We start from the raw sequence: 25,767 nt of genomic DNA, 5'->3' as shown, positions 1-25,767 counted from the left end.
TAAGTGTGGTCTAAAAGCTTCAAGTGTATCAGAGGTCAAACTATAAAGAACTGCGATGTTATCCATCAGTAAGTCCTGTAGCTTTTTCCCTTTAATATATGTCTCAGATCCACTGATTCTCTGCATCTCTATTGCCACTGGACTACCATTGTCTTAATACTGGACTGAAGCAATTATCTGTCTTCCCTACTGTTCTCTTGCCTTTCTAGCTAGCATAAAATAGAGTGGGTTTTTTCAAAGCATTTTAAAATGATGGTAAAATATACAATACATAAAATTTACCATCGTAATCCTTTTTAAGTGTACAATTAAGTGGCTTTAAGTACATTTCCAGTGTTGTATAACCATCACCACCATCCATCTCCAGAACTCTGACACCTTTTCCAGGGAAATTCCATACCCATTAAACAGCAACTCCTCATTCCCTCCCCGCCCGCCCCCCCCCCCCTTCCCCCAGCCCCTGGCAATCACCGTTGTACTTTCTGTCTATGAATTTGACTACTTTAGGTACCTCATATAAGTAGGAATATATGATACTTATTTTGTGTATCTGGTTTATTTCTCTTAGTATAATGTCTTCAAGGTTCATATATTGAGGCATGTGTCAGAAATTCCTTTCTTAAGCCTGAATACTCTTCCACTATACATATAGTGGAATACATATATCCCATTTTGCTTATCCTTTCATCTGTCAGTGGACAATTGGTTTATCTCCACCTTTTGGTAATTGTGAATACTGCTGCTGCAAACATGGGTGTACAAATACCTGTTTGAGTTCTTGCTTTTAATTCTTTTAGGAATATACTCAGAAGTGGAATCCCTGGATCCTACGGTTATTCTAGGTTTAATATTTTGCGGAATTGCCACACTGTTTTGTACAAGCACTATACGATTTCATATTCCCATTAGCTACGCATAAGGGTTCCAATTTCTCCTCAGCCTTGCCGTTCTAAAAAATAATAATAACCATCCTAATAGGTGTGAAAATATAGATTTAAAAGATATAAACTGAACTAAGAAACACTCTTTCATGGCTTCTAACTGCACTTCGGATAAAATGGTAAACTCCTTCCAGTGGCTACAAGGCCCTGTATGATGTATTCTCTGCAGGAGCCTCTTTAATTCCATCTCATCCCACGCTGCCTTCTTGTTCTGCACTAGACATGTTCGTCTCCATTTAGTTCTTCAAATATCCCAGGCTCTTCCCCAGTTTAGGATCTTTGCACATACTATTATTTTGTGTTGAAAGCTCTTTCCCCCTCCATCTTCAAGGCTGGCTTGGCCTCATCCTTTCTGTCGCAGCTTAAATATTGTCTTGTCCCCAACAGATCTAGTGGTTTCCCTCCCCATAATTCCCTCTCTTCTCATCCTCTTTTTCCCATGGTGCACTGATGTCAGTGCACAATTATAATTTTTTGCTTGTGTGTTTACTTTATTGTTTCTCTCCATATCTAAGTAGGAATCCTATGGGGGAAGAGCCCAGATCTTGCTGTTCACTGTTTCATCCCCAGAGTCAAGGAGAGTGTCTGGCACATAGTAGGTACTCAAAAAATATCAGTTACGTTTATGAGTGAATTACAGGAAAAGGCAAACCTACAGACACAACTTGGTAGCAGGCACCAATGATAACCTCACTTAGTTCCGGGAAAAGGATGGAAGGAACCTATCCCACTCAGATATTCATCAGCCTTGGCAACAGGCACTATGGGTCTTCAACCTGAAAAAAACCCACACGTCTCAATAACAATGGGATCAATTTTGACATTAACACGAATATTACCAAAGCCCAAGAGATATATTTAAATTCACCGAGCTCCGCGGCAGATAATATAAAAGCTCTAACTTGTTCTCGAGAAACAAGAAACTTTCATTTATGGCTTCCCAGCTCTTGCTAATCCTGCCCATTAGGCCCCAATATTGCATTTTACACAGGATGCAAGATCATACGAGAGACTGATGTAATACTTAGGCACAAAACCAACTGGCAGATTTAACGCTGAAATCCCCTCTATTCAGAAGGAACAAATCAAGCCCAGGGTGCCTTTTTTTTGACAGATTCCTGCATGTTCCTCATTACAGATAGATGAAAGAAGACAACTCCGAGTTCTGGGGCACAACCCCCCTGCATTTGCATACTGTCATTTGTAAACGGAAAGAAACACAGCCCCGCATTTGCCCAGAGGTGAATGTTTACTCAGAAAGGTGACTTCTGACATTGACAATAATGTCAGTTTTCCATCTGCATATTTTAAGGTAATGCATCCTGCCTTTAAGTGCTTTCAGTTCAGCTTCTTGGTTTCCCTCTTTCAATGAGCACAGTGACACCCAGACCTCGAGGTCTCAATTTGAATAACCTTCTGGGAGGAGAGAAAAATGCAGTAAGGTTTCCTTCTAGCCCAAGGACAGGCACTGGGGTTGCTAAAAAGTGAGCGCGATAACTGTAGTCTGTTCGTCTTCCTTACCCCAGCAACTCCACTAGGTCAGGGCTAAAAGGCTCACCCCAGGCTGTGGATGAAGCCTTCTCTAAAATGTGGTTTATCCCTGGAGATCTCCCTGGAACATGTGCTCAGGTAGCTGAGCAGTTCATCAGCATAGCAATTTGCCCAGTCAGCTCCATCCATCAAAGCAGGGAAGTGTGGCTGGTGGAGGGGAGACTCGTGGGAGAGCTCCCCACGGGCAGGTAAAGAAGGCACATTCATCCAGAGATCATAAATATGCATCCTGGCCCTGATCTCCTCTGCATGAGGGTGACAGACTGGAGAAGAGGCAATCCTCATGGCTCGCCGTCTCCCAGCGCCCCCCTTCTGCTTAAGAACGTGCTCTATTTATTTCTGAAAAGGTAGGCTTACTTGCCACATGTGACTCAATGGACTGTCTGAAACACAGAGGCAAGAGTGAGCGCTCTTTCTGGCTTCCAGATCACAAAGCTTACAAATCACATCCCACCAGAGGTCTACTTCTTGGGAAGCTGCTCTTTGCCAGGTGGGATCTGACAAAGGGTGAGACAGCATCTCACTCCTTGGAGAGCTGACAATCGAGACAATTTAAATTAAATTGCTAAATTAATTTAAATAGGATATAAGAAGCACTGTGATGGAAAAAACAGATGGTGCCATGAGAGCAGGGAAGAGGAACCTTACTTAACTGTGGGTGGCATGGGGAGGGGTGGTCACTGAACATTTCCTGGGAGAAGTAAAATCTGGACGGAGACATAAAAAAGCAAATAGCAGCTTGGAGCGTCAAATCGGAGTTACAAGAAGTGGAAGGAAGACTCAGCAGTCTCTCAAATTTACCCCCAACTATGAATTTTTTTCTTTTTGCCACAGCAGGAATGTGAAATTGAGAATTTCTCAGCATCTCTCTCTTGGCCAGACCCTATCTAAAGATGCCTATTTTAAGAAGCCAAAGTAAAGAGACACAACGTAGACCATCAGCAGGAATAGCTTGGAAATTCAGACTTTCATTGGTTAAGTCCTTTCTCCCCTAGAAAGCCTGGATTAACAATGTATTGCTTGTCAGTTGTTCACTGGCTTCTTTGCCTTGCAAGCATGAAAGGGCTAAAGTAAAAAAGAAAAAAAAAAAGTAAGAAAAGGAAAAAAAATGCTCTCTGTAAATTAATGCTTGTCAAGCTCAACACGTTGGAGAGCTGGGGAAGGCTTCATTAAAGTAAACAGACAATTTAAAGTGAGAGGAAGTTCAGCCTACATGGGAGAAACATTCCAGGTATTAAAACAAATTCATGAAAAGTTAGAAGTACCTACTGCCAGTTACCATTTGTTCAAGGCAAGGTTGGTAATGAAGTTAGCAAACTGCCTCCAAATGTGGTGTTAGCGTGACTTTGTTTATCGAAAGATGCTGAGCAATTGAAGATGATGTGTTTGTGTCTGTGTGAGGCATCTTCTCCCCCGCCCCACCCCCACCCCACCCCCCGCCTTTTCTCCTATTCCCTGTCCCACCAGAAACCTAACAATAATACAATTCTCCTTCAGCCTGCAGTGTCTTAGTATCTCAGCTGGTTTCTGTGCTTGGGGACACTTGACATTTGCTGATCACTTGGGAGCTCGAGGCTGCCATTTCAAACACTCAGCATAAAGAATCTAATGGAAAGAACACAATGACGTTGACTTGTGAGCTGGGAAAAGCTGTTGGTAAAAGCTGTGCTTTATATGGCCTGTGTAGGTGAGAGAGAAAATGAACACAGCAGACAGGATGGGACACAAACCAATCCACCTCAAGAAGCACTTTTCAAAAAGATCTTTTAAAGCATTCACTTGCTTAGACCATATTTTTCTCTAAGCAGTAAGCCTTGCATGGGCTGCCTTCAACGAGAGAGTTGGAATAAACTCGTGCGACTTGGAGTGCCAATATTCAATAGCGTGTGCGTTAGGGCCACAGAACTGGTTTCTGGAATTGCTGTGCAGGGAGAAGGCAGGCCAGAGAGAAAGTGTGAACGTGGACTTTACAAACTAGAAAATCAGTGATAACGGAAAAGGAATCAAGGGAGGAAGGGAAAAAACAAAACAAAACAAAACTCTGACAGTTCAATTGGATGGATTTTGGTAAAGTATTTCCTGCATGGCAGTCATTCTTCACACCAAAAGACAGCAGCTTTTGGAGGGCAAGATACAGGGGCCTTATAGCAATTCTTGTGGTAACAACTGTAGGAGGAATTCTGATTGCTTTGCAACCTCTATGTAAACTCAATGAAGCACCTTGAATTGGATGTTTTTAAAACTGGGTCAGAGAAAGGGAAACGGCACCCTGAATGCTGATGCTACTTTATAATAGATAGAAAACGCTGTGGCAGTAAATCTGTCAAAGCCTTTGCCTAAGCACAGAAGTGAACCAGCACAGCAAAAGCCTTTCTGATTATCAGAGATCAATGCTAGGAGAGTATCTAAAATCGGCTTTTCATCCCTAACCTTACCATTGCCCGTTGACAGCCAGAACTCTGCATATTGGGGCACCAACTTAAATCCCAGAGGGTCTCACATAGGCAAAAGAAACACACGAAGATAAGAAGGGGAGGGAAGCAGCTCTGAGAAAATGATTGGCCACTGCAAACATTATGCATTCTTGTTGATCTTTAGTGGAATTTCTTCTACCTGATAAAGAAGCTCGAATGTGTTATGCAGATGAAAAACAGATCACGGACGTGCTTAGGTTCTCCCAACACCTAAAAGTAGAAATAAGGGTGTTTGGGGATGTGGCAGGAGGAGATTTTTTCCTCCTAAAAAGCTGCTCAGATTCTTAGCTCATTTGTAGGCTACCTTAGATCTGTGTATGCATGCACGCACACTGTGTGTGTTTGTGTGTGTGAGAGAGAGATGGAAAATTAGTCACTTTGATTCCCTTCCAAAAAGCCATCTGAGAATCAAGAACTACGTGGTTCCTCAGGCTAGCCCCAAGTCAGGCGGTACTTCCGCATCTGCTTAATTCTTTCCAGCCACACAGCTGATTCCTGCAGCCCTCAGCTCATTGGTGCAAACATACCGATGATTCAAAGTTGATGAAACTTTTCTCATCAGTGATGTTGTTAGATGTGGCCCTTCTGGCACTCTCTCTCTGTCTCTGGCCCAGTGGATATATGATCATCGTTGGATGCCTCTGTGGTGGGAGGGGGAATGTCAAGGGCCCGAGCTCAGAACAGCTGTTGGGAAACTCAGGAAGCTAAGTGGAGATGCCAGTTTCCGCAGAGGGCCCTGGGATAGATTCTGATGCTTCACGTCAGGCTGTTTGGCCTTAATCAGAGGTTGGCAGGGCATTTTGTCGGGTCGCGTACTACTTGGGGATTTTAACCTTGTGCTTTCAATTTGTTAATAATCGAAAGCTGAAACATGTATCAGTTATGAAGACAAATTTCTCTTTTGCCTCGATACTAACATTTTCATAGAATGTGATTTTTGAGTGATTTTTCCTAATAGCAGTTCACAGTCTTCAAGGTGGAGAAAAACACAGCATTGGGCCTTTTTCTAGAGTTAAGGAATCTCTTGGAGTGGCCTCTTTGGGAGGCTTGGTTAGTCATTCATTCTGCAAAACATTGGCAGAGAACCTACCATGTACCAGGCACCATTCTGGGCCCATGGGATATATTTTTGAACAAAATAGACCAAGTTTCCTGCCCTGGTGGTGCTTATGTATCAGTGGGTAGAGGCAAAGAAACCATAACATAATATATAACTACATAGCATGTCAGAAACTCAGAAGTACCATGAACAAAAAAAAAAAGAAAGAAAAATTTAAAAAAATACAACGAGGTAAAGGGGATTGAGAGTGAGGGGGCTGGGTAGGAGAGAGAGTGATTTACTTTTAAATAGCATATTCGGGAGAGGACTCGCTGACAAAGTTCCTTAAAAAAAAAAAAGACTGGGGCTTCCCTGGTGGCGCAGTGGTTGAGAATCTGCCTGCCAATGCAGGGGACACGGGTTCGAGCCCTGGTCTGGGAAGATCCCACATGCCGCGGAGCAGCTGGGCCCGTGAGCCACAACTACTGAGCCTGCGCGTCTGGAGCCTGTGCTCCGCAACAAGAGAGGCCGCGACAGTGAGAGGCCCGCGCACCGTGATGAAGAGTGGCCCCCGCTTGCCACAACTAGAGAAAACCCTCGCACGAAAACGAAGACCCAACACAGCCAAAAATAAATAAAATAAATAATAAATAAATAAAGTAGCTATTAATTTAAAAAAAAAAAAGACTGAAAAGAGGTACAGCAGCAAGTTGAGAAAGGAGGATGCGTTCACTCACTATCTTAGTCACAGACAGTCCTGGACACGGTGCCACAGAGGCGCTCAGTGGGTGCCTTGCTGAGCGGGAGTGTGGACACACGGGGTGGACAGAGCAACAAGAGGCCAGCTATGGGGGGCAGCACACTCACTAGGGACTGACGTTTATTTACAAGTCACTCCATCAAGGGCGCTTAGGGCAGCCTCAATGCCATCTGACTGTCGGCTCCAGGGTTAATGACCTTCTGGACCAGAAATCAAAATCCTAGTCAAAGGAGAAAAGGGAAAAAGGGGTCAAGTGGGAGGCGCCCCGGCTGCCTGAGTAGGATGTTAGGACCCACTCACAGAGACAGTACAGCGTGGACTTCCTCCTAGGTTCCTACAGTCTCCAAAAGGGTATTCAATTCTCTGCTTGTCTGACATAAAGTAATAACAGAGGGTTGTCACTGGGCAATAGAAGATGGGATGACTTTATTTCCTTTTCTTCCAGAGGCATGTCCCAGGCTCCTATTTAATGATAGGAGAGAAGACACTGTACGTAAGTAAGGGAAGCCAGGACTTACCACACCTCTGGGGAGACCAGGAGAAAATGCACCACACGGAGTTTTAATCGGGGAGGAGCCCGCCTCACATTCTACTTGATTAGGGAGTTTAGGATGGTCCAGTCCCTCTCTCCAAATACCCACAACTCTTCGCCAGGACCACACTCAAATATAACCCATTTCACATTTCTGAATATTCATCAACAATTCCAAAGGAAGCATAAGTCTCTGAAAAACAAAATCTACTTTTTTGGAAAAAGAACCCAATGCTTTATTTCACACCCTGAAAGTAAAGAAATCCTGTCTCCAGGTGGGGACTCGTCGGCATCTTTGGAAACTAGCCCTTGTATCTTTATTGTTGCAGGAACCTCCAGGCTCATGACTGTCTCTCTCAAGCAACAGATCCCATGATCTCCCCTCGGGTCCGCCAGCTGGGAAGCGACACCCACCCTGCTGGAAGGGAGCTGATTCCCGTCCCTCCCAGGCAGAGCACAGCTTCCGGGCAAATCTAGGCTTGTCCGTCAGGGCGCTGTCTGCATTCCTGTTCCATCTGTCCTCGCAGCCCCATGACTCACGTCCCTACTCATCAGCACCTCCCCAACAATTCCCCATCACTCTTCGGCGTTCCTGGGAACTAACGACTTCATCCTCATGAAATCTTATGACACTGTGCAAGGCTCAGGAAAATCTACACAGTTTCCACTTACAGAATTAGAGTCCTAATAAATGTTTCCATGTACAGAAATTGAGTCCTGACAAAGAGCAAATGCTAGTAAAACCTAACAGTTACAGAACACTTACCATGTGCTGGGCACTTACGAACACTTCATATTGAACACTTATGTGTACTAAGTCCTCTGAATGCACTGGTATCATTTAATCTTCACCATAGCATTTTAGTTATGAACGAGGATACTGAGACACAGAGAGGTCAAGCAACTTGCTAGTTAAGAAACACCTAGTAAGTGGCAGAACCGAGATTTGAACCCAAGACTTTGAACACATGCGTTTAACCACTGAATGCTAATACTTTTCATAGTGACCAGCAATATGTATTTATAAGAGATAATGTATTTATGCAAAGTATTAAGCTATCCATAATAAACGAAGTATGGTGTAAGGACTAACAGGGTAGGGGGGTCAGAAGAGGGAGAACCAGCTGGGCTGTAGTTTTAGCTCCGGCTGTTACTATGTCAGTCAAGGTCACAGCCTGAAAGCAGGTGACACACAAACTGGGTAAAGTGAGGAAAGCTTATCCAGTGGACTATTTTAAAAGTTGTGGTCGGGCATCAGGGAAAACAGAAGGGTTGGTGCAGTGCTCTCGGGCAAGCCAAAGAGGGAAGTTGCCGGCATTGTCAAGGGTCAAGGGGAGGGAGTGACGAGGGGAACCAGAAAGAGAAAACTATATGGAGAGGGCCACCTAAGAGGGCTGGCATCTCGGGGACAGGGAAATAGCCAGCTCGTGGCCCTACGACAAAGAGGAAGCTGGTGATAAGTACCCTGCCCCCCTTCCCTCCACCCTCTGATCTCTTCCCACTGAGTAAACAGCTGGCAGCCAGAGGACAAGGGCGCCCACAATGCAGCCTATGTGGTCAGCTTTCAGGACAGAGAGCAAGGTCTTGAAAGATGGAGGGGCACGTGAAGGACACATGCAAGATATGGAACACAGTCATTATCATGATAAACTGGGACAAATCTCAACCTCCCTGGGACTTGATTTCTTCATCATTATAATGAGACAGTTGGACCACATGCAATTTATGCTGCCTTCCAGCTCTGACATTTTAAGATTTGATGAATCCACCCTCCACCTATGTCTCAAGAGATTTTTCAGAATAACCTCAAAAAGAAAGTTGAAAAGACAGCCCTCACCAGGCCAACTCTGGCGATATTCTGTATCACTTCTGTACGTGTGCGTGGATGAAAGCACGAAAGCAGACGGTGGCTGAGGTGGGAGGGCATGTGTTTGTTCTAGAAAGTAACCGGGGCACTGTTCAGTGATCTAAGAAGGCGGCTTGAGAATGTGAAATTTTCCTGACAAAGGAAATAATATCACGCAAAATCCCTCGCCCTCTTTCTGCCGAAGAAAGTACTGCCAAGCATACTTGGTAGACCTGAAAAGAGATGCCTCCCTATTCATGGGAGCCTGTGTCATGACAGTTCAAGTCGCATCCCTGTGTTCTGACAGAGTCAGTGGACACCTGCTGTTGAGCCTGAATGCGGATGTTGGGAAGCAGAGCCTTGGTTGGGGGAAGGGAGGGGTGGGAGGAGGGGATTGTATCCGCCTGAATCCAATGAGGCTCATCCAGGTAGCCATTAGAAAGTGTTCCTAGGGCCCTCCCTGGTGCTTCCACCGCAGGGGGCACGGGTTCGAGCCCTGGTTGGGGAACTAACATCCCACATGCTGCGCAGTGCAGCCAAAAAAAGAAAGTGTCCCTAGATACTTCACGCGCGGGTCTTAGCTCTCAAGGTCTCTGGCTGGCCAGTTTTCGACAGAGCGCTAAGCTCCACGAGGGCGTCTGCCCTCCCTGGCTGCTGGGGGCACACTCGCTTGTTCTCAAACGCGGAGGGACCTGATGTGTGATGATGTGAAGGATGTTGGCGTTTCCCCCGGCTCTCCCTGATCCCTTCTACTCAAACAACTGTCGATGAAATCACACTACTATAGAATCGGCCTTCTGTTTCTCTAGAGTCATGATACTGAATATTAACCCTCCATCAGATTTAGTAATGATTTGCTTTTTAAATGACAGGAAATTCACAGCATCTCAGGGCCCCTAAACCCAGGGAGCAGAGTGCGTGCACATGCGGCACGCGTGTGTACGCATGTGTGCAGCAGGAAAGGCAGGCATCGCACACTCAAATTGAACTTGTCCTGCTCCACACTGTCCTTACTGTGGCCTGAAGAGCAAGAAGTGGGCCACACAAGGAAAATGGCAAATATATGTTAGACAGTATGGAAGTAGGAACCTGTATTTGTGTGTTGTGTCTCTACCACCTACAGGTCATTTGCATAAGAAAAAAAATGCCTGAGACGAGGAGTGAAGTACCAACACTTCTCAGTTGTATGACCTTGGATGAGTCCTTTGCCATTAGTTTCCTCCTTCACAAAATGGAGCTAATAAAAATCATAATACCTACCACACAGGGTTGATGTAATGATCAAATGAGATCAATTCGATAAAATGAGTAAAAGAACTCTGTAAAACATAAATTGCCCTGAAATGCAAGGGATTATTATTACTCTATTTAAATTGCCATGACAGCAGTGTGCCCTTTGAAGGCAAATAGTACACCTGAAGATGTGTCAACAGACCCAGCACCTGCAGCAGAATACACCAGGAGTTTCTTAAAAATCTGTTCAGCATACTAAATATCAGATACAGATCGCAAGAATCATCCATGTTTTGAAGAAAAGTTCGGTTAATAGAATGAATCATTTCCCCTCTCTCTTTTTGCCTGTTTTAAAAAATGCTTCAACCTCACACCAGTCAGAATGGCCATCACCAAAAAATCTACAAACAATAAATGCTGGCGAGGGTGTGGAGAAAAGGGAACCCTCTTGCACTGTTGGTGGGAATGTAAATTGATACAGCCACTATGGAGAACAGTATGGAGGTTCCTTAAAAAACTAAAAATAGAACTACCATATGACCCAGCAATCCCACCACTGGGCATATACCCTGAGAAAACCATCATTCAAAAAGAGTCATGTACCACAATGTTCACTGCACCTCTATTTACAATAGCCAGGACATGGAAGCAACCTAAGTGTCCAGTGACAGATGAATGGATAAAGAAGATGTGGCACATATATACAATGGAATATTACTCAGCCATAAAAAGAAACGAAATTGAGTTATTGGTAGTGAGGTGGATGGACCTAGAGTCTGTCAGACAGAGTGAAGTAAGTCAGAAAGAGAAAAACAAATACCCTACGCTAACACACATATATGGAATCTAAAAAAAAATGGTTCTGAAGAACCTAGGGGCAGCACAGGAATAAAGACGCAGACATAGAGAATGGACCTGAGGACATGGGGAGGGGGAGGGGGAAGGGTAAGCTGGGACGAAGTGAGAGAGTGGCATGGACATAAATACACTACCAAATGTAAAATAGATAGCTAGTAGGAAGCGGCCGCATAGCACAGGGAGATCAGCTCGGTGCTTTGTGACCACCTAGAGGGGTGGGATAGGGAGGGTGGGAGGGAGACCCTAGAGGGAGGGGATATGGGGATATATGTATACGTATAGCTGATTCACTTTGTTATACAGCAGCAACTCACACAACAATGTAAAGCAATTGTACTCCAATAAAGATGTTAAAAAAATAAAATGCCTCAACACAGAGCTACAGCCAAGGGTAAAGCCAATCAGTGCACAGAGAGCTACCACAAATAGGTCTCTGGAGGGTGAAAAAATGTGACATATGTAGACAGAGTCACTTGAAAGAATATTTCTGCAATAGACATAAGATGCTTGACCTAACAGATGTTTACAGTTAATCAATCCCATTTTATATCTATGTTCACAGAATATTTTTCTGATGCCATACCTGGCAGCCATCATGAAGATAGTAGAAAAAACTGCAGATCCACAGCTTGATAGGAATTGGAAATTCTATTCGGTGACAAGAATCCACGGCTACTCTTAGAGAGCTGCAGGCAAGAGCAGTTTCCCTGCCAAGTCCCCCATCCTTCCCTCAATACCCACTGAAGGCTTAAAGAAAATGCGCCAACTACTCTGTCAATTAGGAAAGGTCCTTGCAAAGCCCCATGTGCATGCACCTCCGTTATCCTTACCCAGAGACTCCATCACAACCTTCCCATGGAGAGGACTCAAAGGCAGAGGTGAGGCACTCACGCGTCTCCATGAGAGGCAGTCTGGCTTGCATTCAATTGTGCCAGCCACGCTGACGATCAGGAGAGGCTGGCTCACCATTGGCATAAGCTGGGATGGGCTGCTCTTCCTTATGTGGTCCCCTCTACAGAAAATCACCAGCAGTCCCAGCCTGACACAGCTGAGGCCTTCTCCAGCTGCGAAGGAAAAACATCAGAGGCAGTATCTGCTCTCCCCCTGCTCCCTTTTTTTCTCCCTTCCCTGTAGACAGACACAGCATGAGCTTCCTGAGGAATTAGTGTGGGAGGACGCCTCCCCCGCTGGCAGCCAAATGCCAACCGCAAGTCCTGCCCATGTCTGACATTTCTGCATTTCTCTGGGTTAACACTGTTTGACACAGACTTTTAAAAATATCTCTTAAAAAGGTTTGTGCATGTGTGTGTGTATGTGTACAGAATCATCATTGGGTGTATTTATTATTACTTCAAACAACTATTCTCTTAGTTGCTGACATATCTCTGCTTTGGCATTTCTACTTAGGCAGAAGTAATTGGTTTCAGAAGGCTGGAAACCCTTATTTGAAACCACGTGCACATTCTTGTTGATGGATGCCATAAAATGTTCCAATATCATCTTCCCTCAAGTGAAACAAGCGTTCAAATCCAGAAAGACAGAATGTGATTGACAGAATGGCATACTTACATTTTAACTACCTGTTGTCAAATGATTTTAAAGCACCTGTATATGAAGTGGGGTCAGTTCTCCTTCTTGGTCAGTTACCTTTAGATAAATCTTACCAAGTCTGAAAGGGATTCTCTCTCTCTTTCCGAACTAGAAAGTACTTGCCATTTCTTATCGTTCCTAACTGTCAAAGGGCTGATGAAGGCAAACATTCATACAAGATGCAGTCTCTGGGGGAGAAGAGGACAAACAGCTATCCATCATGTCTGGAAGAAAGGTCTCGTTGTAGCCTGTACACCCAGATAGCAGGGCTTTTCTTCTTGCAATGTTTCTGGATATGTTTTCGATTTTTTTTTTTTTTTTTAAAGGAATGCCAGGGTATGGCTGAAGTGGATGACATTGATATGGCAAGACAAAGACAATTCTACCAAGAAACAACGAAGCCCAACTCCAGATGGTGTGGGGAAGGCAACTGAATGGCTATGCGTACCTACAGCAGAATGAGCAACTGGGCGTGGAGGCTCAACCCCAAGGGCTCTGGGTGCACGTGCAGGAAGGCACCTATGAATGTGTTATGCACCACCCCAGAATGCACTGCTACTGGTGGCCTCTTCAAACACCTCCTTGGAAACTCAGGGCAGAAATCCCATCCACAGATTCTCTAAGTGATGCCCATCTATAAGCAATAGAGCAGCTCAGCTAAGCCTGAGGACTCTACGATCAGACTGCACGGTTTCAAATCCCAGCTTTGTCACCTACTAATTAGGCGACAAATTAGGCAAGTGGCTTAGCCATACTGTGCCTCAGTTTCTCCATCCATACTATTGGAATGATAAAAAGAAGCTACCTCAAAGCGGTGTTATGACGACTGGGTTAATACATGCAAAAACACCTAAATCACTGCCTCTTATGATCACTATTGTTAATATCCAGTCTCCTGCGTATTACTCCTCTACACAAGGGAAACTAGGTCACCTTCCATTCTTGGTTAGCTAGTGTTGTCAGAAATTTCTTCTCCACACTGAGCGCAAATTAAGCTGGTTAAAATTTCAATCGATTTACCCCAGGCTTAATAGGAGAGGCAGAGCCAGGATAAGTCTCATTTCTCTTCCCTTGACAGTTCTACACAATATTTGAGACAGCTGTAATGTATCCCTAAGTCTGCAAGACCAAGCCTTTCCAATTTTTAACAACTTTTCCTTATATAGCAAATTTCCCAGATTTTTCTTCATCTTTATCATGTTTCTTTGATTCAGATTTGTCAGCATTTTTAAACTGCATCATATCAAATAGAACAGAATTTTCTGGGTGTGGTCTAAGAATGCAAACTATGGGAGACTACTATTTTTCTTAGTCCAGATATGATGTTTCTTCAATCTTCAAAACCACCAGGCACAGTCAAAATTCATATTCAAAGAGCCACCTCTTGCCCCAAATGCATTTTTCAGATACTCAGAGGACTAAAGGAATTCTCTCTCTCTTTTTTCTCTGACATCAGTATGAAGGATACATAGAGTCAAGCACTCTCTTGTGTATAGACCATATAACTAAACATTTGCAATTATCCTGAGCCTAAAGAACCTTCTGGAAAATTAGTTCACAGCTCTCCTGGATGGAAATATATATCTGGAACTAACATTGCAAAACACCTGGGTGATCAATCAGCATAACCATCTTATTTTTCCAAAGAAACTCAGAGAACTTCAATGACTTACCCAAACTCACATATGGATGGAGCTGAGAATTAAGCCAATATGAAATCATGAGCAAGAACTTTCCCAATGCCTCTCTACATGACCAACTGAAAGTTTTCCTTCCCATAAGCTCAGTATAATTCAGCCTATTTCTTTTCAAAGGAGATTCACCAGTGGAACTTGGCAGCTTTCCCATCACAGCAAATCAGTGCACCTGACTGGCCATCCTCATTGAAAGAGAGCTGGATGTAGGTGTGGGAAGTGATGAATGATAAGTAGAGTGGCATCTCAGAAGGGTATTTCAAAAAGGGGCCCCAAGAGCTATAGGAGAATGTTATATAGGTCTTTCTACCTGCAATCTCTTTCAGATTTCTCAGGATAAAATCATCATATACCTTTCATTTGCATTTGCCTGTGTGTCCGTATTGTTGACTCAGCAGTAGTATGTCCTCTACAAAGAGATTTGTCTCTAAATTTTTCCTGACTGTACTGACAGACAGATGACTGGACAAGGAATGGGAAATTCACTTACTTCTTTCTAAAAGGAAATTAACCAAAACATGCTTTCTACAGTCTTACAAAGATAATGTGAAACTGAATATAAAATATGTGTTTGTGTTGTAGCTTTAAAAGCAACCGAAACAGTGGGAATGCTACTTTTAAAGCGGTTTCTTATCCTGGAAGCAGTTGTAACTAAAATCAAAACAACAACAAAAAAAACCAAAAAAAACAAAACAAACAAACCTCAGGTCACAGGATTGGCTGTTCAACACGTAAGAAGATATTTCCCTGATTTTCTCTGCTAAAACGGCTTTTCCCTTTTCTCATTTTACTGTGCTTAATTCCTGTGGCACATTACATATTTCATGGTAATAGTCTGTGTATGTATTTCCAATCCGTTACTAGATTGTAAACTTCCGAGGCAAAAGGACAAATTATCATGCTGTTCTCTGCCATCATTGCATCTTACACAGTATGACAACCTCATGTTGGTTCTCTCAATATCACTCTTGCTCGTCTCTCTAATTCTTTATCCACATGGCAGGCAAAATGATCTTTTAAAGACAAATCTGATGACAGCCCCTTCTTCAAAATCCTTCGCTGGCTTCCCAGTTTTCCGAGGATGGAGTCCATATCCCTTTAAGATGGACCAGGAACCTGTGTTGGATCTGGACCTTGCCCACTTCTTACCATCTGCTTCACTCCTCTCTCCTGCTCCCTCTCTCTGCCCCAGGAACCTTACCCTTTCATTCTTGGAACTCACTATTTTCCTCCCAGTCCACACATATTCCTCCTCTCCCTCCCTCCCCCTAACCCCTTCTTCTGGTTACCTACTATTCATCAGTTCAGTTCTTTAGGGAAGCCTTTCCTGATATCATATTCAAGTCAGGTCCCCCTGATGTTACATACTGTTGTCCTATCCTATAAATTTTCTCTAAGACCTTCCTAAAGCATAACTTCTGAAATACTGGTGGAATATGATATAGTCACATCAGAAAATGTTAAGTCCTAAGTTCTCAGAAACCTTCTACAGAGCCATGCCACGGAAGGAGGAATTCTATCTCCCTCCTGGAAATAAAATATCAGTCCAGACATATTTCTGGAAGGGGTGGCAGTTGGAATCTACCATAATGCCTAATCAGCCACCCACATCATTTTTACGTAAAAAAAATGCCCCAGGCTGGTTAATGAGTTTAGTATTCAAAAAGACTCCCAGAGGTCTAGAGAAAGGATCAAAATGTAGGTATATTACTTTAACATAGTGTGGTTTCAAAGTCCCAGTTGTCCATTCTTGATTAACTGCCTCTTTGGTATATCAATCATCCCAGCAGAAAATGTTAGGTCACCACAAACATAGCACACCTGGGCTCATCCCCTTTATAATCAGACTCACACTTCAGAGAATGCTGGAGTCAAAAGAAGAGGACCATTGCTGGATGACGAGGGCAAAGCTATCATCAAGAATCACTCAGTACATTAGAAGTCAAGGAGAAAGATGCTGCTCTGATAATCGGACCCCTTAACCCACGGGTGTCACCAGAGCCCTTGAAGCTCTAAGCACATTTACAGGAACACCAACTGGAACAAATAAGAGCATAGGGCTAAGCCATCCTGATGGAGCAGGGGAAGAGAGATGGAGAATTTACATTCATTGAGCACCTATTCTGTGCCAGTTCTCTGTTAGGGGCTTTACAGCCAGTTTATCATTTAAATCAACCTGTCGCTTGGCTCAGTCTTTCCTTCCTTAGAGTTCTCCAGGGAGGCTGATAACTTTCCCCCGGAATAATGAACCAATCCTGCAAGGAACCCCCTTATGCCTTTTCACTTTAAAAAATCATCTCCATTACTTTTGACAAAGTCTACTACACCTGATCAAAGCAAAAGAGAGATTATTAAGATGATGATGATTTTATCAGAAGGGGCAATGTAGCTAGGGATCGAGCCACTTCCAGATCCCAATTTTGCCCCCAAATTGCCTCCTTCAAAAAAGGAGGTGTTGATCTTCTTATTAATCTAATATACATGGTCTAAGAGATTTGGGGTAAAAAGCAAAGATACCCACTCAAAAAAGAGAGATATCAAACGCTAATGAACGTCACTGGCTGATCTCACTGCGCTGCTCCCTCCTCTCATGCTGACCTGGAAGATGTGGGTCATAGGACTCAGCATTGAATTCGTAGACCTACTCAGTCTTTATAAATCTCACTTTCTTTCCCTTGAACTTTTATTTCCTTCTGTTCATCTAATTATGGATATCTGAACATTCTTTTTGCCCTAACCTACTCAAGTGTAAGTCTTTTAAAGACAGGAATCATGTCTTATTTATGTCAGTTCTTAGTATAAATACCTTGTATACTTCTTGTCCTAAATAACAAATTTTTTTTCACTTTTGCCTCACTTTCTCTGCTGTTACAGTAAAAGTAATACTCAATTTCAACAGACATGTAATGAAATCAATATCATTATGTTTGATTCCTTTAAAAAATGGAGATATATATACAAAAATGTGAATTGTTCTTATCTTAATGAAAAACAGTTTCTTACAGATTGAAATGTCTTTATACATCAACACCTTAAAGAGGGGTCAATGAAACATAATGGAATTACAAAAACTTCTCAATACATACCATAACGTAATTTAATCTAACTATTAAATTAGGGTGGGGAGAATTCTACGTACTCTTCTTACCAGAAAGAAGAATTATAGAAAAAAAAAATACTGACCAACGGGAAAAATTTCTATTAATGACCACAGGCAACTGGAAGACATACAGAAAACTAATTCCACAGTAGGAAGTAGTATAGGGTAGTACATTTTCAAAAAGGAATTCTCTGGGATGTGGAGGTTATAAAAGGTAAAACTATGTTTTTATCCTAGAAATCTTTAAGGAAAAATGATCACATTACTAAAGGTTTCTGGCAACTGGAAAGTAACAAGGATTAGCCAGAGAAGCCTTATAAGAAACTGTGAAAAAGACTGAGAATGTACAGAGAAGAAGATCTGAAATAAAATGCAGCGTGTCACTTAAGATGATAAAAAACAAAGAACAGGAACCTACACTTATCATTAAAAGAAACTTCAGAACTAGGACCACCTGTTGTTTTTCTAATTCATGAAATAGTTGAAAATAAAAGTCAGAGGATACTGTTGACGTTGAAGACCAAATCCACAGCAAGTAACCAAGAATCAAATTCAGTTTTTAATCCCTTCAAATGAAAGAGATGGTATTTTTTCCCCCTAAAGGGAAGACAGCCTCATGATCAAATGACTCAGAAAAGGCCCAACTGATGTTACTGAAATTTGGCAAAAGTATTCACATTTCAGCTGAGTTATATGGTTGAGGTTTTACAGCCCAGAGGCATATCTTTAAGAAAGTTATAGGGGAACATAAATAGATATTTAGAATAGAAATGGCTCTTCTAGCATAGGTTAATGGAAGATATTCTATCACTGACTTGGGCAGGGAAAATGGAGAACTGATATAACAGGTTACCGAGGCTTGATAGCGAAATTGCCAATCTTTACGGAAGTTTTGAAGAATATTTAAAAAAGACATAGAAGGAAGGGATTTACGTCTTTAAATGTGACTATTTCTCTCCATTTATCCTGTCAGGCCCATATTCTAAGCTACCGGGATATGTCACTTGCTCCCTGCTAATTCTTCCTCCATACATTGCCTTGAGAGGTGGTGTTTTGATTTTTTGTTTTGCTTGGTTGTTTTTGTTTTGTTTTAATGCAAGGCTGAGCATAAGCCCACTGCCTTCTGCCCCTGACAGACAGGTCCTCTTGACATACTCTATTTCTTCATGGCTCTTCCTATAATTTCAATGATTTATCTATTTATTTACTATCCATTGTTTTTGTCAGCTCAGGCTGCTATAACAAATACGAGACTGGGTAGCTTAAACCACAGACTTTTACTTCTTACAATTCTGGAGACTGGAAGTCTGAGACAGGGTGCCAGCAGGGTTGGGCACCTGCTTTGTGAAGGACTGCCTTCCCATTGTGGCTTCAGACGGTGAAGAAAGAGCTCTGAGTTCTGGTCTCTTCATCCTCTCCTAAGGGCACTAACCCCATCATGGGGGCCCCACCCTCAGGACCTCATCTAAACCTAACTACCTCCCAAAGGCCTCACCTCCAATTGCCATCACATTGGGCAATCCCCATCACACTGGGGATTAGGTATTCAACACATGGACATTTTTGGGGGGAGGGGGAGGGCACAAATGTTCAATCTATAACCTTCATCTTCCCTTGCAACATTATAAGCTCTAGGAGGTCAGGGAACTCTATTTTGCTCCCTGCTAAAGCCTACATGACTTGCACAGTACCTGGAACACTGTAGGTGCTTTTCATAAAGATTTATGGGATGTATGGAAGAAACAAATATTTATAATCCTCTCCCCCCTCCACTTTGTGTGTGTGTGTGTGTGCACATGCATGCATGTGCACGCATGTATATATGAATATAATCTCTAGGGGAAACTGTAGATTATCCAATTACTACCTGGGAAACTGCCTTAAATGATGTTAACATCTCCACGTTTCCACAGAATATGTTTTGAGAAGCTCATTAATTGTGTAGAGTCCAGCCCTCTTTATATTACGTATTAGTAATTAACCTCCACAGTGTTCACAAAACTCAAGAAGGAAATAGGTAGGTGGTATATGAGTTATAAGTGACCTGGGTATCAGCACAGGTTTTTAACTAATCAAAGCTCTCAGTACATGTGTAATTGGATCTACGTCATTTAGATGTGTGGGTATGAGTCTGGTCTTCCATTATACTGCCCTCAAGGGGCCATGTTGTTTGTCATTCATCTTTGAATTCACACACTGCCTACCCTGGTGCTAGGCATCAGATAGATAATTGATACATTTGCACTGATCTATGTATCAATGTTAAAAATTGGGTTGATAGTGACCTGCTATAATTTAGCGGAGAATATTTTTAGGTGAAAGAATCCTAGGGCAGATTTGCAAACCTCAAACCCACTTAAAGTGGCTACACCAGGGACTTTTGATGTGGCTGGAGGGTGGGCAATGGGGCTTGCAGTGGAAAGCTCAGTGCGAATGTCTGCTTTGCTGTTAGAGAGGTAGAGAGGCTGCCGGGCATGGTGGAAAGAGCATGGGTTTGAATTTTGGCCCCAGAAACATTTTTCCAAGTGAGTGCTCTCTTTTAAGCCTTGGTTTTCTGATTAAAATTCCTGCTTTACCAGTTGTTGTGAAGTCTAGAAATGATGCACTGAAAATGATTAGCATAGCTTGGGGCACATGAGCATCTAATGAGTGGCAGTTAAGAGGTCCATGCAAAGAAACGCATGCAAATGTTCATAAGAGCATAATAGCGCCCAACTAGAAACGATCCAAATATCCATCAACTGGTGGATGGATACAGATAAGGTGGTGTATCTGTGTCCATGGAATACTATTCAGTCATAGAAAGGAATGAACTATTTGGTACATGCTACAACATGGACGAACCTCAAAAACATCATGCTACATGTTATATAATTCTGCTGGTAAGAAATGTCCAGAAAAGGCACATTCATTGAGACAAAAAGTAGATTAGTGCTGAATTAGGGCTGAGAGTGGGAGTGTAGATGACCAGTAAATGAGCTGTAGGGAATTTCTGGATGGTAGAAATGTTCTAAAAGTAGAGCATGTTGATGGTTGTACAACTCCATGATTTTAATTTAAAAAATCATACGTTGTATACTTATAATGGGTAAATTTTATGGTATATAAGTTATACAGCAAAAAGCTTTTCTTCTTTTCTTCTTTTTTTTTTTTTAAGCTCTATTAGAATGCTGAGGGAAATCAAGGGAGTAAGAAATCCCCTTGTACTTCCTATTGGGAGAAGGGTCTCAGATGGAGCTCTACACAGAAGCTGCCATAAAGGCAATGGCTTCGCTGGGCAAAGTGATGGCAGAGCTGGCATTCTTTGAGACTCTTGGGAAATACCCTCATTCCTTCACAGAGGAGGCAACAAGCCAGAGTCAGAGGGGATGGCTTCTGGAGCCAGTGTCAGAGGGGATGCTGCCTCCCTAGGGGGCAGCCAGAGGACTGTCGCTGGGACTGTTTGGAAAGGAGAAATTGTGGTACTTCCTATTCCTGCCTTCTAACCACCTTTTCCAATTTCCTCTCGTTGTAATTATTAACTAACGGCAGGCAGCTAATTGAAGATGTATTTGTATGACTTGCTGTTCTGGTGAGAATCTATACAGGGGCTGTTGTCTGTTACCTGTCCAGAAAGGTGTTCAAAGAGAGATGGGTGATGCTGACACGGGTGTCTGGTGTCACACGGAGAGAAAAAGGTGCGTGGAAGACCATCAGTCAGCCACAAACATCCAAGTTCCAATAAAAGAGGAATAATTGATATATTAAAATCTATAGGCCCTAGGAGGATACTAAACTCATCACTTCTTTTTTTTTTTCTTTTAAAGAGAGAGAGAGAGAGAGAAAGCACGGTACCCGCAATACATCAATTAAAACCTGCCATTTCCCCAAAGTTGTCAGCTGCAGAGCAGCTGCCAGAAGTCCTCCTTCTCCGAGGGTGTCTTGAAAATGAACACCTGGGGCAGCCAGAGCTATTAATAGGTGGAGGGAATGATATAAAATGTCACAATGCACCTTTCCAAATAAAAATGTGTCCAGACTTCTCGGGGAGGGAAGTAAGAGAGGAAAATAGCCCAAAGTACTTAAGAAATTATTGCATTTTCCTTTTTTTGAACTCCTACTATATATTACAAGGGAGAGCTTGTCACTTCCAAGGTGTCTGGCCTCTCTCACTGCTGTTCTGGAGAGTTTCATAACACAGTCACAGCCGGCAGGGTCTTCTTGCTTCATTCCTCTCACAATAGGGGCCAGAGAGGCATTGCTTCTGTTCCAACAAGGAGAGTGGGTGGGTACATGGTGCTGACAGCCACCACAGTACAGTGCTGAGGAAGGATGCGGGTCCCCTGTCACTTCTGCTTCTACTGCTTGATGCCTAGTCCAGACAGGGAAGAGAACCCTGGGACCCCCCAAGTCACAAAACTTTTAACAAGTATACTCAAAATCCCTGAACATGCTTCTGGATTGATTTCATAATAATCGCCATAAATTTCTTTTTAGTATGATGCTTTCCTGGTAAGACGGAAAAAAAGAGATTCTACATCTGGAGAAAATAAGTTTCAGTTCCTGCTGATTTCTAGAACTTAACCTTGAAATTCAAAAGCTGGGTGAGCATGGGCAAGACACTTAACTGCTTTAGACACCAATTCCCCCAATTATAAAATAAGATACTCCAACATTATGATTATTCAAGCTCCCTTTGAGTTTCAAAATTCCTGGATTGTATCATGGAGGCAAGAATTTTGCCCCCGAAACAGACTCAAGAAAGCTCTCAATGAGGGTAAGGTCAATAGTCATCGCTTCAGTAGAGGCTGATTAAAAGATCTACTCTTTCTTTCTTCTTCTTTTTTTTAATAGCAAAGTTTGTTCTATTTCCCTCCAACCAAACTATCAAGCTTCTAGTTGTTCTAATTTAACTTTATTACTCTTCTGTCTCGTCAATACGAACATAAGAGTGTCCTTAAAGAAAATGACAGCTCTTTTCTTTGAGGTTTATTTCAAACAATTTTCTTTCTTCTTAATGAGGCTGATCCATGTTTGCAGTTGCATATTGTGTTCTTTTAATGGGGAGGTTTTCAAGCACTGAGAAGAAAAAGAAAAGCCAGCTTTCTTTTCCTTATTTATTATTTTGCTAGCCTTTTTGTCACTTCAAATAGTTACCTTACACATCATTTACAAATCATGGGCTTTTTGCAATGCACCGCATTTCAAGGATGGTGCCTCTTTTTTTTGTCTTTTTATAAATGAGGTCTTGCCCAGACAGTCAATGTCTCCAAATCACCCCTCCTTCTGAGGTCCTGGATCCCCCGTGTTTTCTTCCACAAACGGTAGGGGCCCAGCAGCTTTAAAGCTTTTTGATCAGGTTTCATGCAGGGAGACATTATGCATTAACTGGCATATTGGAACTACCACTGAGGCACCATTAGTCAACAATTATTGGTCTTTCAAACTCTGGCCTCAGCTATCCCCCAGATAGCAGACTCCTGGGTTTTATACTAAAAGAGAAAAAGCAACTGTGTGTGCGCGTTTGGTTTTTTTCTTCAGCATCGAGATGAGTTCAAGGATTTGGATTACGAAAGATTTTGGCAGCTCAGAATATAGGCATCCTATTATAACGACCCAGATGACAAATGCGGATGAGAGGAGAACACAGATACACTCGTCCCTCTGTATCCATCGGGTGTCCAGGACCCACTGTGGATACCAAAATCTACAGATGCTCAAGTCCCATAGTCGGCCCACCCTATTCTGCATCCGCAGATTCAACCAACTTCGGATGGCAAACAAAATTCACGATCCATGGTTTGTTGAATCCGCAGATGCGGAACCCATGGATACTAAAGGCCGACTGTAGTCAAATCTGCAAACGCGCTTCCTTTTAGCCCACTTCTTCCTTCCCCTTTCCCTACCAGGCTGCTCTTCCCCAGTTTACTCGAGAAAACCTCCCTCTTAACTCTCCACTTGATTTGAGAACTTTAAATGGGCTCTGACACTACCTGCTAAATACTAGCCACGTGGACATACAGCTATAAAGCGTACATGAAAATGTATTGGGTAAAGAGCCTTAAAACCCAGAAAGTAGTATTTTTAGGACTAACTTTCTGACTTGAACTGAAACTGAACTTCAGTTTTCTTTTTGATACTATGCAAGGGTTGGGCTAAATAACGTTTAAGGTTCCATCTACATCTAAATTCTGTGCTAGGAACTATAGGAATAAAAATGAAGGTTAAAGGGACAAAAAAGCAAATGATGTGGCTGGGAAAGAGGGAATTATTGGAGAAACGTGGGAATAAATTAGAGTGATGGTCAGATGATAAAAACTTTCCAAAGCTCAGTATAAGAAAACTCTGGACCCAAAGTCAAGTTAGTTTAGGTTCCAGAAGAGGAGGGAGAATGATTCATTGCTGATTGGGATGATTAGTTTGGCAACAACTTGCAAGACATGGTTAGAAGATTGTTGCCCAAGAAAGGGGGGTTGAGGTGGTGAGGGCCTGGACCCTGGGAGGGATGCTCATTCACTGTTCTTTCATCCAATTAAAACAGAAAATGGGTGACTCTAAGTTCCCTGGGGGCCAGAGCCCTGTTGGTTTATAGGCTTAGCACAGTTTCTAGGAATAACAACAGGTGTTGAATGAATGCATGATTGTTTAAGTTTATAGAAAGTAACATAACTCCATTTTGATACATTGAGAATGAGGGACTACAGATAGTGAAGAGCCAGGGAGGGCTGGTTTTTTTCTTCTTGAGGAAAGAGAAGATGGGCAGTGAAACTGACAGGAGAGTTCAGAAGGTAGACTGAGTTGCTGAGCCAGAAGTCAGGATAATATTTTCAATATTTTGACTTGAAGGTGATAGTAGTATCTAGAAATGAGGGAAGATGGCATACATTCCTGAGAGCACTTTGTGTAGGGGTGATGGTTGAAGCAGGTTGGCTACACCATGGCCACGTCTCAGAGATGGCCCATGATTTAGAGAAACTCCTAAAGAACTACAAACTTAAGTGCTAGAGCCTGAACCGACAAGGCAATTTCTCCACTGATTCCCTTTTGAAGATCATTCATTGTATTTTCCTAATTTTTCCTCCCTTAACCCTATTCTTCAAAATCTACTCATTCAAGAAAGGTTTGTTGGGTATCTCATCTGTAACAAGCACAGTTAAAGATGCTGGAGAAAACGGGGGCCACAGCACAAAGTTCCAGCCCTCACGGAGCTTACTTTTGACAGTAAGAAGGTTAAGGAGGTTAAGAAGTAAATGGAAAAGAGAGTGACTGGTGGAGATGGTGAAATCACTTCAACCAGGGTGGTCAGGGGAGGTTTCTTCAAGGAGGTAACATTTGAGCACAGACTGAACTTCTCAGATTGATAAGAAAGATGCAGTGCAGCTATAGGGTAGGAATGTGCTGGAAAGAGGAAACAAGAGCTAAGGTTTTCAGATGGGTATGAGCTTGGCATATCTGCAGGGTCTAAAGGAGGCTGGTGTGGCTGGAGCCCCAAAAGTGAAAGGGGTAGTGGGGGCTGATGAGGTCAAAGGGGGAGGGACCACTAAGAAGGAATTAAGAAATAGGTTAGGGATGTTTTTTCTCAGTAAGAGAAAATCAAGATTGTCCTGATCCTTAATCTTTAAGAATAAAGCCCAGAGTACGAACTTCTGGTTGAACTCTTAACCAGGTACCTTTCATGAGTCCCTAGGCCCAATAACTGAGGCCAAAGGGTGGCTTTTATCTTGGCAGTTTCCCAATTGTGCTTGCAGAGCTAAGATAGGGATCAAGTAGGACACAGAATAGAAAAGAAAGAAGAGAGATACATGGCATTGTTTCTCAAAGATTGGCTGAGCTGACGTATAAAGCCACCGGGAAAAGAAATGGGAAATCCTAGCAGAAGGAGAATTGAAGTTATATAGAAAGGGAGATTGAAGGGAAATAGAGTCAACAAAATGTGAATTGACTGCACAATCCAAAAGCAGACAGGAGAAGCATTCTATCAGGTGTGGGCGTGCAAAGTTTCCCAAGTTCCATTCAGTGTATTTCAGAAGCTGCTGTCTTCTGCTGAAATGCAAATGGCCTTGAATTTCTGAGGTCACAATTAGTTGCACACGTTTTTGCCTTCCTGTCTCTGTAACCCCATGTGACTGAATAAATGAAGAGAAGACACTAGCTGGAAAGGCAAAGATAC

The 25,767-nt window shown here is 42.7% G+C and overlaps 1 protein-coding gene across 4 annotated transcripts in view; it reads right to left on the bottom strand.

Moving 5' to 3' along the window:
* TENM2 (teneurin transmembrane protein 2) overlaps positions 1-25,767 on the bottom strand; it is a 998,550-nt gene that overhangs the window by 518,343 nt on the left and 454,440 nt on the right. The window contains exon 1 of one of the 4 annotated variants that reach the window (XM_059917650.1): positions 12,065-12,203. The exons of the other annotated variants lie outside the window; for them this stretch is intronic. Coding sequence (XP_059773633.1) covers positions 12,065-12,203 — 139 coding nt within the window. Of the gene's footprint in view, positions 1-12,064; positions 12,204-25,767 lie in introns of those variants that run through there. 4 annotated transcript variants of the gene reach the window in all.

The sequence above is a fragment of the Balaenoptera ricei genome, chromosome 3, assembly GCF_028023285.1.
Source record: "Balaenoptera ricei isolate mBalRic1 chromosome 3, mBalRic1.hap2, whole genome shotgun sequence".
In the NCBI taxonomy this organism is placed as follows: domain Eukaryota; kingdom Metazoa; phylum Chordata; class Mammalia; order Artiodactyla; family Balaenopteridae; genus Balaenoptera; species Balaenoptera ricei.
The sequence above is the reverse complement of the archived record's forward strand: the minus strand, read 5'-3'. Positions and strand labels throughout refer to the sequence as shown.